The 16,990-nt window shown below is 42.0% G+C and overlaps 1 protein-coding gene across 7 annotated transcripts in view; it reads left to right on the top strand.

Annotated features, from left to right (window-relative positions):
• NCOA2 (nuclear receptor coactivator 2) overlaps positions 1 to 16,990 on the top strand; it is a 276,268-nt gene that overhangs the window by 220,266 nt on the left and 39,012 nt on the right. For 5 of the 7 annotated variants that reach the window (XM_080646263.1, XM_080646262.1, XM_080646259.1 and 2 more), the window contains 6 exons: positions 3,192 to 3,369; positions 6,788 to 6,976; positions 9,678 to 9,779; positions 10,057 to 10,200; positions 13,365 to 13,512; positions 15,181 to 16,450. In XM_080646263.1, the coding sequence (XP_080502389.1) occupies positions 3,192 to 3,369; positions 6,788 to 6,976; positions 9,678 to 9,779; positions 10,057 to 10,200; positions 13,365 to 13,512; positions 15,181 to 16,450 (2,031 nt within the window). The remainder of the gene's footprint in view (positions 1 to 3,191; positions 3,370 to 6,787; positions 6,977 to 9,677; positions 9,780 to 10,056; positions 10,201 to 13,364; positions 13,513 to 15,180; positions 16,451 to 16,990) is intronic. The other 2 variants (XM_080646264.1, XM_080646265.1) reach the window with 1 other exon arrangement.

Below are 16,990 nucleotides of genomic sequence, written 5' to 3'. Positions count from 1 at the left end.
GAAATAATAGGTGGAACTTTTCAGATAAGCATCACAATTGTAATGGTTGGGTCTTAACTGCCTGTTCTTTATTAACTTGAGGGAGTTTTATGATCAGACTGCTGTCTAGAATTTGTAAAGTCCAGCTTTCCTATTTTATTAACTAGCACCGTATTAAACACCCAGTACTGTGCTGTACCTATTCCAAAATTAAAATTTAAGATGTAGGCTATGGTAAGGTGAGGGGGAAATATCAGCAAACATATAACAAGAAGCAGAGGGGCCCTGAGACATAAATTATGTCAATTCTCAGGATAATTCCCTCTGCTGGTAGGATGAGATTGAAAAGTGCCACATGCCCAGAAGCTGCGCAGCAGCCACATACATATAAGAAATTGGGATTTTTAATGCAAAGATAACCAGTACTCACTCCTTTTTTTTCAATTGGTTCATAAGATGATTTTTACTTTTAGAAAATTGAATTCTGTGAATATCTACCATATAATTGGAAGGTGCGGGGGGGGGGGGGGGCGCACAGAAAAAAAATATATAAGGTTGTCTGATTCAGTCTTTGTAGTATTTAGAAATGACTAAGTTCATTCTCTGGAGCCGGATCTGCTGCCAAAAGACTCTAAATGACCCATGTTGGCCTTTGCTTGTTTTTCTTGATTCACTGGCTTGAAATCCTCCAACTACAGTTTTCAGGGAAAAAGCAAAAACGTTTAACCTGCTTTTCCAGAGTCAACAGGCAGGGGAAGGCCAGAGAGCTGTTTCCCGCTTGGTTCTTAGAAGCAAATAAGAAAATTCTAGGTGGACTGTTTAGAATTAGACGAAAGAAAGGAGATAACTTCTGTGAAAAACATCTTGAATTACAAATAAAATTGATTTGAAAATTATAGTAATCCAAGTTATTATAATTAGGAAACTTTCATATGTCTGTGTATATTCTTTATATCAGAAGAAAAATTAAGGTAGGGTGGGAACTCCTGGGAAGATTTCTGAGCTGCTAAAAAGAAATGCTTAGAGTAAGCACAAGGCTGTGACTCAAACCCTTTAAGAGCATCTTCATAAGTGTAGAAATCAGATTGCTAGATGTCGTGGCCTTATCTCATAAAAGTAAACCAACATGTTTGCTGTTTCAAAATAGTCTTCTGAAATCTGGTGCACTGAGCAAATCCCAATGTGGCTGGGCGTCAGTGCTGAATCTGTTTGAGAGGTAATGCTTGAATCTGGTGACTTAGCGTTTGGATCTCAGTCTTCATGTCTGTTAACCTGTCATTATAATTTAAACAGAGAAAACGTGTTCTTGTTGAACTGTTCCTAGGCATAGATGCACACTCATGCTTACATCATAGCGTAGTGGTTGCTAGGCAACAAAACCCAATGTCAGCTTTTTTCATCAGAGCATATCGTAGTGAACTTTTAAAAACAACACGGACAGTTTTACAAGATGAAACATTTTCATCTTTCAGTTATATTAAGCCACATATCAGTCTTTCTGCCAGAGTACAAAAGCAAAAGGAAGCTACACGCACTTGCGAAAGTGAACTCTACGTAATATAATTATGAAAATCCCTGATGAATGTGTATCTAAAGCAGTGAGCTTAAAAAGACACTTGGTACATAAGTAATCAGCTGACTTCCTGTCCCCCCTCACAGACACACATGGTTGTGCGCGCGCACACACGCACGCACGCGCAGGGTTTTCCAGGGTTGGTGCCAACCTATTCTGGAAGGCCATTTACATATAGTTTTTCTTTGCCCCAGCATATTGCTTATACCATTGGTAAAACCTGACATAATTTTTAAGAAAAATTAAAAACCAAATGGTGTTGATTTGGGGATAGAGGGAACCTTATAGTAATTCTAATTTGAGAGAGCTCTTAGTTTTGTGATGAAAATTGAATTAAAGCTGGAATATACACAAAGAACACTCATAAAATATGAGCCTGTTAAATAATAACTTAAGGAAAAAACAAAACTAGGGGAAAAGTAAACATTGCCCCGTACATTCATACTATACCAGTATTACATGTAATATTCATGTTAAAAACAGTCATAAATGCATAGCATGGAGAAAGTGTATGGCATCAACTGGTAGACCAGGTGGTGCTTTTCCAGGGATGCCTATCAATATCAGGGCTCAGGAAGGGAAAGGGGAGTAACTAAGAGACACTCACTGAGCTCCCAACCTCTGCATAACTGAGGAGACATGCTGGGAAAGGGGCTGGGGTAGAGCACCCTCACCGTGTCATCATCCAGACTCAGCTCTGGAGGCAGGCGCACCTGCACTGAACTCCCGCCCGCCTGCCAATTCCTTCCATAGTGTAATAGTAAAATGACAGTGTGTTTAAGGCACGGGAAACATGCTCAATAGCTACCATTACTATCTTTATTTCCTGAAATGATCCTAGATTCCTCATCTCCTTCCCTAATGTAGATTGGAATGACAAGGAAGACCGAGGCTATGTACCCATTACAGGAAACATGCTACTGTTATCTAGGTGATGGAGGAGCCTGCATCCCGTAGACGGACACAGTTAACTTTCAGTTCTCACTATCACAAACCAGAGCCTCACGTCTCAGGGCAGTGCTAGCCACATCTGTGCCTGAGGTTCTGACAAAGACTAGTTTGTCACATCAGAGATTTCTCAGACCCTTTCCCCATAGACGTCAAACAGTAAAAGACATGTTCCTCTAAAGGTCTAAGATCTTCAATTCTTTCCATTTAAACTCAGGTAGCTTTAAAGGTAGTGAAATTGGGGGTTGGGTGATTCTTGGCATTTATCCTTAAATTGGGGGGGGGGGGTAATTATCAGTGACCCCTTCTTTATTGGGAGATTGTACAACATTACTTTGTATTGAGTTGGTAACAAAGTTGTTCTTGGCCCTCTGGAGCAGAGCCACCTCATTTTGAAAATACAGATAAATACCTGTAGTTTTACTTGGCAATAATTACCTCCTGGTAAATTACCGGAGTTAGTGTTTGTCATTTAGTTTGTGACAAGCAACCCTGATCTGGGTTCTCTCCCACCTACTAAGATGAAGTAATTTCACCAACAGAAAACGTGTTGTTTCTGAAAACTAGGAGAGAGTGCTTTTCTAGCCATGTGTGAATTATATATTTCCCTTAAAGGATCATTCCCTTCTTAACAATTGCATATGGTTCTATGTCGTATCCTTTCTAACACAATCTATGTCTTTTCCCTCAGGCCCTTGATGGGTTCTTCTTTGTAGTGAACCTGGAAGGCAACGTTGTGTTTGTCTCAGAGAATGTGACACAGTACCTAAGGTATAACCAAGAGGAGCTGATGAACAAAAGTGTATATAGCATCCTGCATGTTGGGGACCACACTGAATTTGTCAAAAACCTGCTGCCAAAGTCTATAGGTAAAGGATTGTCTGCTGGGTCTCTCCTCACTCCCCTGCCCTCCCCCAGTGCACATATTGTCCTGGTTAGAGGGATGAGAGAGAACTAGAATGTGTCACCTGGGGATCTAGAGGTGCTGTGTTAATATTTAAGCTTAGGAGCCATGGAGAAAAGGGCATCTGCAGACATTGATCTTGATTGATTGTTTCAGTCCTATATTTAAAGTACAAGAAAATAATTCTGCTGGCAAGTACTCATGGCAACTGTTTTCATGGGGTTTGTTTTGTTGTTATTTAAGAAGCTGCCAGATTGCCTCCCACTCTACTTAGTGCCAGCAACTGTGTTGTTCTTTTCTCCACGACTTTCTAAGAAGTAGAAGGTCATGAGAAGTTTGAGATTCAACCTATTTCAAGTCCGACTTGTGAAAAAAGTATGGACGTGGGTGCATACAGCATTCTAAAAGTAAAATGTTCAGAAACGAGTAGGTGTCGAGGGCTCGCATGCTCTCAGCCCCAGAGCTCCAAATGGGCTCTTCCATTTCACAGAAGCAGCGACTCTGCAGGTGTCTCCATCAGGTACTGCTTCCTTAGCCCCTCCCTGTGCCCAACTCCTGCTTCCTCACCTGCGCTGGAGGTGATCATTAAGGCCCATATTAAAGTGGGTGATTCACAGCATGGGCCCACTCTATTTGCTGCTCTGGAGTATGGCTGTTCCCGCTTACTAAGTGGTTCTTTTTTTAATATTCTCACTTAAACTGATGATGCTAAGAACATCTTCACAGAGAAAAAGAAGTGCATATTTTAAGAGAGAATAAGGTCAATTCCTGAGTTAGCAAGTATTTCTGTTCTTTTTCTTAAGACTGTTTATATTAACTGGTCTTATCGCTACCACAGTAGATAGGCAAAGGTCTTTTCCAATTCCATTACGACTGGCCTTTCCCTGATATGATAACCCTTTATTCAAAGTGACTGCAACAGTAATACAGAATATATGAATACTAGTGTGAGATTCTTCTATTGTATTATCTAGTAAATGGGATTTTTTATTTCAAGTAACTAATATTTTAAAATCTCTTCAGTAATTTTATGACTTCCTCAAAGGTCCTATACTTATTAATTCACTATTATTAATTCACTTGTCTAAGGAGTTCCTTGCCTTACTTTATATTGTATTTTTTTATACTTTCAAATTACTTATTAACCTGAGTTAATAAGAACTCCTTTTCCTTTGATTACTCTGTGTAGTCCTTATTATGTAAATAAGCTTGTAAGAATGCTGGTGATGAAATTGACTTCACAAATGTCTGCATCGCCGAAACCGGTTTGGCTCAGTGGATAGAGCGTCGGCCTGCAGACTGAAAGGTCCTGGGTTCGATTCCGGTCAAGGGCATGTACCTTGGTTGCGGGCACATCCCCAGTGGGAGGTGTGCAGGAGGCAGCTGATCGATGCTTCTCTCTCATCGATGTTTCTAGCTCTCTATCCCTCTCTCTTCCTCTCTGTGAAATATCAATAAAATATATTAAAAAAAAAAAAAGTATTGAACTTTTCTTTAAAAAAAAAATTAAAATCAAATGTCTGCATCGACATATAAAGTTAGCCCTTGTTCCTTCTGTAATTCTAAGATGGTTTCTTGCAGTTAACTTGATAATTGCCTTTTTCTCTCTAGCATGTGTTTCCTTTTTTACTCCGTTACAGCAGCCCATTGGCTGTAGGATTAACAATGCATTCGCCAAAACACCCATGACATCTAGCTGGGCCGTTCGGTGCTTTCTAACCAGTGACTTTTTCTTTTTAAATATATTATTATTGATTTCAGAGAGGAAGGGAGAGGGAAAGAGAGATAGAAACATCAGTGATGCGAGAGAATCATTGATTGGCTGCCTTCTGCACAACCCCTACTGGGGATCAAGCCCAAAACCTGGGCATGTACCCTGACTGGGAATTGAACTGTGACTTCCTGGTTCATAGGTTGATGCTCAACCACTGAGCCATGCTGGCTGGCTAAAAGCGAACCAGGCTTTGGGTTCAATCCCCCATCAAGGTACATACAGGAGGTGACCTATGGATGTTTCTCTCTCACATAGATGTTTATCTCTCGCTCTCTCGCTCTCTCTCTCTCTCTCTCTCTCTCCCTCTCCCTTTCTTTCTCTAAAATCAATTTTTAAAAAATTTTAATGCATGCTATAGTTGGTGCCACTTACAAATGTTTGAGTAGGGGGCAACATGTAAAATTGGAATGCAAGTAGATTCAAATAAATTTCTAAGAAATCAAAGTTAGAAAAACCTCAAAATAGAGAACTATAGTATCCTATCTAATAAAAAAAATAGTAATATGCAAATTGACTGTCACTCCAACATTCAAGATGGCTGCCCCCATGTGGACACAAGATGGCCAGCAGGGGAGGGCAGTTGTGGGCAGTCAGGCCAGCAGGGGAGGGCAGTTAGGGGTGACTGGGCCAGCAGAGGAGGGCAGTTGGGGGTGACCAGGCCTGCAGGGGAGGGCAGTTAGGGGCAACCAGGCCGGCAGGGGAAGGCATTTAGGGGTGATCGGGCCATCAGGGGAGGGGAACTAGGACTGCAGGGGAGGGCAGTTGGGGGCACCCAAGCCTGCAGGAGAGGGTAGTTGGGGGGGGGGGGGGGGAACAAGGCCTGCAGAGGAGGGCAGTTGGGGGTGACCAGGCCTTCAGGGGAGGACAGTTAGGGGCGACCAGGCTGGCAGATGAGGACAGTTAGGGGTGACCAGGCTGGCAGAGGAGGGCAGTTAGGGGTTACCAGGCCAGCAGAGGAGGGCATTTAGGGGTGACCAGGCTTTCAGGGGAGGACAGTTAGGGGCAACCAGGCTGGCAGAGGAGGGCAGTTAGGGGCTACCAGGCTGGCAGAGGAGGGCAGTTAGGGGTGACCAGGCTGGCAGAGGAGGGCAGTTAGGGGCAATCGGGCCGGCAGGGGACAGTTAGGCAGTGATCAGGCTGGCAGGGGAGTGCTTAGGGGGTGATCAGGCTGGCAGGCAGAAGTGGTTAGGGGCAATCTGGCAGGCGAGCGGTTGGGAGTCAGCAGTCCTGGATTGTGAGAGGGATGTCCGACTGCCCGAAGGGTCCCAGATTGCAGAGGGTGCACTCTGGGCTGAGGGACTCCTTCCACCCCGTGCATGAATTTCATGCACCAGGCCTCTAGTTCTGTTAATAAATAGTCAAGATCTGAACTTGAAGGAAGGGGTCAGACTGAAGGGTAAAAAGACATTTTGAAAATCCCTAGAATTTTCCCAAGTTGAAACATTCACCCAAGAATGTTTCCCCTCCAGATTATGAAATTATGATAGAAAAGGATAAGCGCTATATAAAAATAAAATGACTATATGCTTCCTGTATTATTTTGATAATTTGGCAGTGGTGAGTCTCACGTTGGTTTCTTTATAATTTCGGATTGCTTTGCCTTGCTCAGTGAACGGGGGATCTTGGTCTGGCGAACCTCCCAGGCGCAACAGCCATACGTTCAATTGTCGGATGCTGGTGAAACCTTTGCCTGAGTCCGAAGAGGAAGGTCATGATAACCAGGAAGCACATCAAAAATACGAAACTATGCAGTGCTTTGCTGTCTCTCAACCAAAGTCCATCAAGGAAGAAGGAGAAGGTAGGATGAAATCTTTGGTATATTTTATATATTCGTGTATTTATTATTGTGCTGCTGCTTCCACACTTAATAATATAAAATTAGTAGCCACACAAAGAAAAATTTAGAAACGTCTTTTTTGTTTGTTTTTTCCACCTACTTAAGAATTTTTATGATAAATTTAATTTGTAAATCTTTAAAACAACTCAATAGACTTTTCTGCAAGGATGGCATTGTTTTGTATCGTCAGTGTCCAACATAGCAACCACCAACTACATGTGGCTATTGAGCATTTGAAATGCAATTGGGAGATTGAGTTTTCTGTTTTATTAAATTTACATTAAATAGCCAGGTGTGGTTAATGGCTGCCCTGTTAGTAGCTGAACCTCTGGGAGAGCCTGGACTCCTGGGATGAGCTGTGAGCCACAGCCTAGAAAAGTGCACACGGTACAAACAGCGTTTTCATGTACAGTGGACCCTTGAACCATTCGGTGGTTGAGGCGCTAATCCCTGCATCATCAAAATTCCACATACAGCTTTTGACTTCCCAAAAACAGTTTTAACTAATAGCCTAGTGTTGACCAGAAGCCTTACCAATAATAGTCAATTAGCACATAATTGTATGTTGCTTTGATTCTATACTGTATCCTTTCAATAAAGTGAGCTAGAGAAAAGAAAATGCTATTAAGAAAACCATAAGGAAGAAAAAAATAAGTGTACAGTACTATATGTATTTATTGAAAAAGAATCCATGTCTAAGTTGGACATGTGCAGGGGAAACCAGTGTTGTGCAAGAGTCAACTGTACTTCAAGGGATTAGTGGGTTCCATATAGTTTATCCATGGATGCTGGGTCCACAGTGATACTTAAGAGAGGAAACAGATGGTTGTGGGGAATGGAGGGGGTTTCAGACTCTAAGCGCCTAGGCTCTTCCCCTTAAAGAGAAGCTGGTATATAGTATTTACCCCTGCACCCTCCAAGCAAGCCATTCACAGCTGAGGGTCACGCTGTAATATGAGACATGCTGTAGAGTGCATTCTGCATGTGTAGAGAAGGGGGAGCTGAGGACCACATGGACAGAAGCATCATTAATAGGCTGTACTGTTAGGCAGGCCACCTCCTAATTCAGCCACTCACCACCTCTGTCCCTGGGCAAGCTCCTTGAGCTCTCTGAACAGCAGTTTACTCCAGAATCAAGCGAAGTCAACTGTAGCAGTGTCAGAATGTAATAAGGATTACATGGCTGTGCCTGAACCATGATTGGCATTAAGTCTAGTTATTTAGTCCTTTTTTAAAAAAAAATATGTAAGTAATTTTTAATTTAAATTTTATTAGAATGGAAGTAATAGAGCTGTCATAGACAATACATAGTTCTTCAAAATTAAGTTTATATGTAGGTATGAAATGTCAAAAGATTTTATTCACTTGTATGTGACAGAGTAAGTACTGCTGATTCATCCATCTATGATAATATTCGAAAGTAGTATAAACAGCTATAGCTGAGCTCATTTTTGTTTTGGTGTGGTATATTTATGCATTTTTTGACATTTGAAATCTGATTCTGGATGCTAGCTCTCAGTATGAGTAGAGTTTCTGAGCCATGGTGCGTTCGGGTTCAGGTCTTGGTTTCACCAAAATTTTGCATGATGCTGAGCACATTACTTAAACTTTATGGTTGGTTTTCTCCTCTGTTAAATGGAGGTAATGCTAGTACCAACCTCAAAGAGTTGTTAAGAGACTTAAATGAATTGGTAGCGTATAAAAGCAGCTGGACAGATGTCCATCTCATAGTAAGTGCTCAGAAATGTAGTGTTTATTATCTTAAAGATGAGGATTATATTTAAGTTGTGATGCCTGTTATTACTGGATACGTTTAAAGAAATTTTTTCCTAAATTTAAAGGTGAATAATCATAAATTTCTAACGTAAGATATGAAGAGACTCTTTTTAACAACCTTTTACTCACCATTTTTTGAAATTGAAAGGGGTTATGCCATGCGCTCTGCATGTTACAGAGATGAATGAAACATTTCCTGTTCTCCAGAAGTGGACATAGATGCATAAAACAGTTGCAGTGGGTGTGGAGTAAACACTTAGCACCGGCTCTGTGGGAAACAGCCATGGCCAAGATTCTGAACTTGGCACAGGCCGCATTTTCTAGGATTTGTTTTCCAACTCTGAGTCTAGACCTGGTTCATAGTCTTTATTTTAAATTGCATATTGCCATCATAGGGTTATTCACATAGTTTGGTAGGAGGTATATCTAGTTTTCCCTCTTGTTGTAAACCTGAAACTCAAGAGGCAACTGCTGACAAAGCAGTGTCAGATTTTGGTTTTCATCATTTCTCCACTTTGTTATGAATTCAGCTGGTTGTTACAGTCTGCTGTTTCATAAAAAGGATTCCATTCTTCTCCGTCATTGGGTGGACGGTTTCAGGTTGCTGACGCTAGGACGGTGGATATTCTTTTATCACATGTATCGTGTGGCTTCAGCAGTTTATCCTCAGCTCCCCGGGCTCATCCTACACAACTCACCCCTCCCCCTCCCCAGCTGCTTCCCACTTCCGTGGAGGAGAGCATAAAGCCGGTGAAAAGCAGAGGTACCTGGCGTTTTGTCACTCTCTCCCTTGTTGATTTACAAGCTGTGCTGTCATAAATACACTTGAGTTTGTTTGAATCACTAAAAAGCCTAATGTGATAACCCTAAGTGTCTTCGATTGAAGATTTGCAGTCCTGCTTGATTTGTGTGGCAAGGAGAGTCCCCATGAAGGAAAGACCGGTTCTTCCCTCATCAGAAAGTTTTACTACTCGCCAAGATCTCCAAGGTAAATTTTCTTTGCAAAGGAGACCAAAGAAATCATTTTAGATGCTTGCGTATTTGTCATGCAAGGAACGTGCTTAGACGGTGGCAGACACTGGGACCAGTGGCTGCTGGGTAGACTCACTGAGGAGTGGAGGATGGTCCAGGGAGGGACAATTATTTTCACTATCTACCCTTTTGGTCCATGTACTACTGTAAATAAATATTCATTTTTTTTAAATTTAATTGTTTCCATAAGTAGTAGGTCAGCACGAAGGCATAATGCTTGCTGTATTCACTAGGCAAGATCACATCACTGGACACAAGCACCATGCGGGCTGCCATGAAGCCCGGCTGGGAGGACCTGGTGAGGAGGTGCATTCAGAAGTTCCATGCCCAGCACGAGGGGGAGTCTTTGTCCTATGCCAAGAGGCATCACCATGAAGGTAAGCATCTCCAAAGGATAGTTTTCTTGAACTTGATTTTGCTAAACCGCTGCTTCCTGCGGGAGCTTTCTCTGAAGCAGTGGTTCCTGAAGCTCACCTCGCAGTCTTGGGTCTGGCTAGTCTTTGTGTCCGGGTGTGCCTGCGTCACCGGGCCCAGACGGCCCTGCCTTCTGAAGGAAGATTTCACGGGAGTCCCGTAGGACAGGAGAGTGGGATGAGGGACATAGACTTGGACATGATAATTTCACAGAACAGGTGAAAGGAAAGGGAAAGAGGTCGTGGTCTTTGACTCTAAGACTTCTAGATGTATAAGACAAGAAGCTACCCTCTAATATCAAAAGAAATGTCTTAATCGTAAGGAGGAAAGAGGAATGAAATGAAATTTGTGAATTTTTTATTGAAGAGACAATGGGGTCCCTAGCCCTCCTTCCACATGCTGACCACTGAAGGCTACCCAGATGTTTCGGGGAAGTTCAGACAGATGAGGTGGCTTGCCTGAGGTCATACAATTAATTAATAGGACAGCTGGAACTAAACCCAAGACTTCAGTCATGTTTCAGTGCTAATAGCCACCCTTAGTGAGCACCTGATCTTGTCTGGCACTGTCCCGTTATCTTGTGGGCCCGCCATGAAGCAGATGTGACTCCTGCTGCAGACAGCAGCTGGCACAGGTAAAGTGGCGGCTCCTGGGCAGGTAGTAAGTGTGGGCGCTGGGCGTTCATCTGGCCCATCCTGCCCATCACTCCGCTGTGCTGCCCCCAGAGGTCTTCCACAGAATCCCTTTTCCTCAAGGGGTTCCTGGATGTTTGTTAAATTGATGCAAACAAAGGAGAACTTTGTCCTCCTTGTGGGCACCTTTGTCCACAGCTGGGGGCCAGGCTGCTTGTGAGGACCGGGGGCAGTACAGGGTGCCTCATCACTCAATTTGGCAAATGGTCTGCAGTTTTGCAGAGGAAAGTGTAACTCATTATTGAAAATAGAGTTTTAGTTTGGCATCTTCCGTTTCATGGGCATCCGTAACCTTGGCATTTACCAGTAGTGTTTATATGTTTAAACTTGATGCTCTTAAGATGGCTGATGAAAAGGACAAATCATAGCAAATGACTTCTCTTTTTTCCCTTAGTTTTTCTTCATCCTACTCATCCTTTTTATCTTATTTATCATTACTTCTTCTAAAATAAGCACATAATCCAACAATTTGTGTCTTCCAGCATTTTTCTCTAAGTCAAAAAAAAAAAAAAGAGGAAATAAAAAGGCCACATTTGATAGGAATCAATGCCATTTCACCAGATTTGGTTTAAATTAAAAAGAATAGTAACAACAAAAAATGAGAGCTCACCATGAGCAAACACGTCCTTGGGCCCTGTGTAGCAATGCCCTACATTTAATTTCTTGGGCTTCCTGATTCCTCACAAAGATGTATTAGGCACTCTGCTAGGTTTCATTAGCTGGGACCCACTGAAAGGAAACCCTGAAATACATGAAATACATTTTATCTAAATCTACAAAGTCGGGCCCTGACGGGTTTGGCTCAGTGGATAGAGCATCAGCCTGTGGACTGAAAGGTCCTGGGTTTGATTCCGGTCAAGGGCATGTACCTTGGTTGCAGGCATATCCCCAGTGGGAGGTGTGCAGGAGGCAACTGATCGATGTTTCTCTCTCATCGATGTTTCTAGCTCTCTATCCCTCACCCTTCCTCTCTGTAAAAAATCAATAAAAATATTTTTAAATAAATAAATGTACAAAGTCGGTAAGATTAAGGGTAATCATTTGCATCAAATGAAAATCTACTGGAGGGCTTTGTTTAAATGGAGAGCTTCCTAAATGCTTTCACTAACACCGGTCTGCTTAGTAAACACGTTTGATGTAGATCAAATGGAAGTGGAAATTCTTAAAGGATCACATCCAAGGTCAGATAAAATTCTGAAATTATAAACCATTGGAAATGTGAATCTTATTATAAAAATTTATGCTGCCTTTTAGGAATATACTTATGTAGAAGGCAAGATACCCATATGAACAGTAGTTCATTTCCAGTGGGACCACTTCAGAATACACACCCAACAGTTGAGGCCAGAATATAATACCAAAATACTGCAGGTAGCAAACTGCAGAGGGGTTTTCTTTAGGGAAAGTGCTCAAAGTGAGATTTTACCACGAAATCAGATCTGTACCATGTGTCACCCTCTCTTCATCCTTGTGGAATGGTGAATGTTATTGGTCACTTTAGGGCTAGCTATTCACCCACAAATTTTATGCTGAAAGTTATTTGGTAAAAACACGATATGGTCTTAAAATGGTTTAAGAGGTAACTAAATTATATGGCTGCTTTTTCTGAATCGAAATATTGTTTTTTAATATGCAGTATTTGACAGTTTTAAAATACAGTTGTATTAAAAGATGAGCCACGAAGTTTTAAGAAAAATTATTTTAACCTAGTTGATCTGTGTTATATTTTCTGCCAGTGTCTTGAAAACGGAAACACTGATTCTTTATAAAGACTTAAACCAATTCTATGTCACTAGGATTTGTACTTTGGTTGTTTTGGTTTTTTATTTGGCCTTTTTTTCCCTCTAAAAAGATTTTCTGATTGTTTATCTTTTACTTCCTGTTGTTTTAACCACCGAAATAATACTTCGTACACATGGAGAAATAGAATTGGGGAATAGTAGAGTGAAATGATGGGTTGAACAGTACGTAACTGAGATGAATATTCAGGGAATATATTTACTGTCATAAATTTTATTATATTTGTATTAGCTTAAAGGAACATAAAAGGCAGATCGTACACTTAAGAGGTAACATGTTTCTGCATTGTTTTCTAACATTTTAAACAAATAATTGTAAAGCTTGTTTTGAGCTAATAACTTGCCATAGTACTGAAGATTTTTTTAAAAACATAGTGTGAGGGTCTAAACTTTATTGTTTTTAAATCAATAAGTTGAATTTATTGTTATTTTAAGTGAAAAATAAATCTGCTTTTAAAAATGTGTAATGTTTTAAAAATGTGTAATGTTTAAAATTTAATATCATGAAATATTACTTATAACTCTAACTGCTGGTCGGAAAATATTAAACATAGTTTATTACTGGGATTGTGTCTTGTCCCACCCCCACCCCATGTGCTTCCTTAACGTGTGTTCTGTTTCCCTGCTCACCCACAGTGCTGAGACAAGGGTTGGCTTTTAGTCAGATCTACCGTTTCTCCTTGTCCGACGGCACTCTTGTTGCTGCACAAACGAAAAGCAAACTCATCCGTTCTCAGACTACTAATGAGCCTCAGCTTGTCATATCTTTGCATATGCTTCACAGGTAAGTTTAGTTCTAAGAACTGTCGTCCCTTCCCAGGTTAAAGGAGATGTTAGAAAAGTCACAAGTCATCCCAGACCCTTTCAGATTTGTTAGACATTTCTGCTGATCACACTGTAAAATATAAAATCAAATTGCTGTTAACCTAAAGACATTGCATGATACCAGCTAAGTAGGGCTATGTCTAGCCTGAGTACTAGTGGGTATTTAAACCGGCGGGAAGAACACAGGCTCACCTGACTTTGCTCTGCCATGACTGCCTGCTACATCGGAGAAGGGAAACTGACTAGGTCCCAGGGGTGACACCCCCCGGGCAGGAATACTGAAGCCACTAGCATGATTTCTGTTCCTACGTGTTTAAACCTAAAACTGTCAAATATATACACTTGTAAGGAATATTTTAGATTTTTCTCAGGATTAAATTCTTGACATTAGACTTTAAATTAATGGGTAATAAACATTTCCATAAGAAATGAAAGTAAAGAGAACTAAACTAAATGTTGATTTAAAAAATAAATGTCATGAACCATATTGTTTTAGAGCACAAATTTAGGAAAATGATTGCATTTCAAGTTCTATAAATATTTATGTGTGTGCTATATAAAACTTTATGAGGTACTATCAGAAGATATATAAAGTTGCTCCAGGAAAGAGTCCCCTTTTATTGCATTTCTCAATTATTTGCTTTCTTATTTTGGAATAAAAAAAAATCAGGCAGCACTGTTTGCCAACTGTTAATAAATCTGACCTCAAACTGAAACAATTTGAAAGTGATTACAGATGTGCCAGATTTCACCCCCTAACTGAAAGCTGATGTTTGACAATTTGTGAAACCTGTTTTGTTTGGGTTTGTGAACACATTTGGTAACTCACGAGTGACTGCCAAGGCTGTAAATTAAAGCTCATAGGGCTTGGAAAATCATCCAGCTCAGAAAACCTGCTTTTAGTCATTAGTAAGGGAATGGATGGGGTTGTCTAGGAGTTGGGGAATCAGGTCACAAACTAAGGTCACTTCGAAGTCCCCTCCCGTGCTGTCTGTTTTGGAGGCTCTTGCTTCGACATTCAGGGGACCTGGGTGTGGGGATCTGTTTAAGTGACCTAATTCTAAAAAGTTTTGGTAACTTTATTGGCTCTGGAACTTGTAGTGTTCCTAATAGTTAGGGGCAAGTTTTTACCACTCAGTTTGCTGTTCATCTTGAGCCAAGTCGTCCACATCAGAGCTCTCCAGACTTACAGATGTGTCTATTGTTAGGAATTGTAAGCTCTGGTAAATAACTGAAGACAGCTATACTTGTTTGGGTCATTTCTTTAGGATTGTTCAAGTTCTCGGTTATTCATGATAAGATAGCATTAAGTGAGAAAGATATATATAATTAATTGGAACCCCTCTAATAACTACCATTTCAGTATGGTAGTAGTCAAATTTAGACACACCCCCTCCGTCTGGAAAACCGCAGACATCTTAATGAGTTGACTGAAAAACATCCTTCTTAGTCCAACACTAAACATGTTCAGTCTTGCCCATAATTGCAGATTGTTTCATCAAAGTATTATCTTTCCTTTAAGTATAGCTCATTCTTTTAAAGAAAAGAGGCCATTTCATTTTTCAAAATTAATAACAACTTGCTAAGTGTTTTGCCTTTTACCTTATATTTTTTCCTCATTATACAGAGAGCAGAATGTGTGTTTGATGAATCCGGATCTGACTGGACAAGCAATGGGGAAGCCATTGAATCCAATTAGCTCCAGCAGCCCTGCCCATCAGGCCATGTGCAGCACGAACCCAGGTCAGGACATGGCCATTGGTAGCAATATAAATTTCCCCATGAACGGCCCAAAGGAGCAAATGAGCATGCCCATGGGCAGGTTTGGTGGTTCCGGGGGACTGAACCATGTGTCAGGCATGCAAGCCACCACTCCTCAGGGTAGTAACTATGCACTCAAAATGAACAGCCCCTCACAGAGCAGCCCTGGCATGAATCCAGGCCAGCCCACCTCCATGCTTTCACCGAGACATCGTGTGAGCCCTGGGGTGGCTGGAAGCCCCCGAATCCCACCCAGCCAGTTTTCCCCTGCAGGAAGCTTGCATTCCCCTGTGGGAGTTTGCAGCAGCACAGGAAATAGCCATAGCTACACCAACAGTTCCCTCAACGCACTTCAGGCCCTCAGTGAGGGGCACGGGGTCTCTTTGGGGTCATCGTTGGCTTCACCGGACCTAAAAATGGGCAATTTGCAAAACTCCCCAGTTAATATGAATCCTCCCCCACTCAGCAAGATGGGGAGCTTAGACTCCAAAGACTGTTTTGGGCTGTATGGGGAGCCCTCTGAAGGTCCAGCTGGACAGGCAGAGAGCAGCTGCCATCCTGGAGAGCAAAAGGACACCAGTGATGCCAGTGGACCCCAGGGTGTGAGCAGCGAGCGAGCTGACGGACAGAACAGACTGCATGACAGCAAAGGACAGACCAAACTCCTCCAGCTGCTGACCACCAAATCCGACCAGATGGAGCCTTCGCCGCTGTCCAGCTCTTTGTCGGACACAAACAAGGACTCCGCGGGTAGCTTGCCCGGTTCCGGGTCGACACATGGGACCTCGCTCAAGGAGAAGCATAAGATTTTGCACAGACTCCTGCAGGACAGCAGTTCTCCTGTGGACTTGGCTAAGTTAACAGCGGAAGCCACAGGCAAAGAGCTGAGCCAGGAGGCCAACAGCACAGCTCCTGGTTCGGAGGTGACTGTGAAACAGGAGCCAGTGAGCCCCAAGAAGAAAGAGAATGCACTACTTCGCTATTTGCTGGATAAAGACGATACTAAAGATATTGGTTTACCAGAAATAACCCCCAAACTCGAGCGGCTGGACAGTAAGACGGACCCTGCCAGTAACACAAAGTTAATAGCTATGAAGACCGAGAAGGAGGAGATGAGCTTTGAGTCTAGTGACCAGGTAAGTTTTATAATGTATTCCCCAAGGCTACTAACCCATATCCATTAAGGATTTTCTTCAGAGGGGCATTTTGAGGCCACAGGTGATGAGATAAAAATAAGTTTTCTCTTATTTTCTCAATTGATTGAAACAGAGTTCCAAATACTCTCTCTAGTAATGAGTGACATTACCTTAAGGCAGGGTTGACTGCCTGTTTTTGTAAAGGGCCAAATGGTAAATACTTTAGGCTTTGCAGGCTACATAGTCTGTGCATTGTGGACACAGCCACAGACACTGAACACAAGCAGTGTGCTGTGCTCCAGGCCCTGATATTCCGGTTTGATCCGATTGACATCCATTCTTAGCTCATGGGCCACACAAAAACAGGCAGTGGCTGGAGTGGCCCACAGGCCAGCTGTAGTTTGACCTCTGTGAGCAGGCGATGCCAAAATTGGAGATAATCACTTCCTCGAAGCGGGGCCTTGTCAGTACAGACTGAATTAAGTTATTTATTTACCTTTCTCATTTTAAGATCAGGGTTTGACTGGTTTTTCAAACCTA

The sequence above is a fragment of the Plecotus auritus genome (genome assembly GCF_963455305.1).
Source record: "Plecotus auritus genome assembly, chromosome: 11".
Classification (NCBI taxonomy): Eukaryota; Metazoa; Chordata; class Mammalia; order Chiroptera; family Vespertilionidae; genus Plecotus; species Plecotus auritus.
The sequence above is the reverse complement of the archived record's forward strand: the minus strand, read 5'-3'. Positions and strand labels throughout refer to the sequence as shown.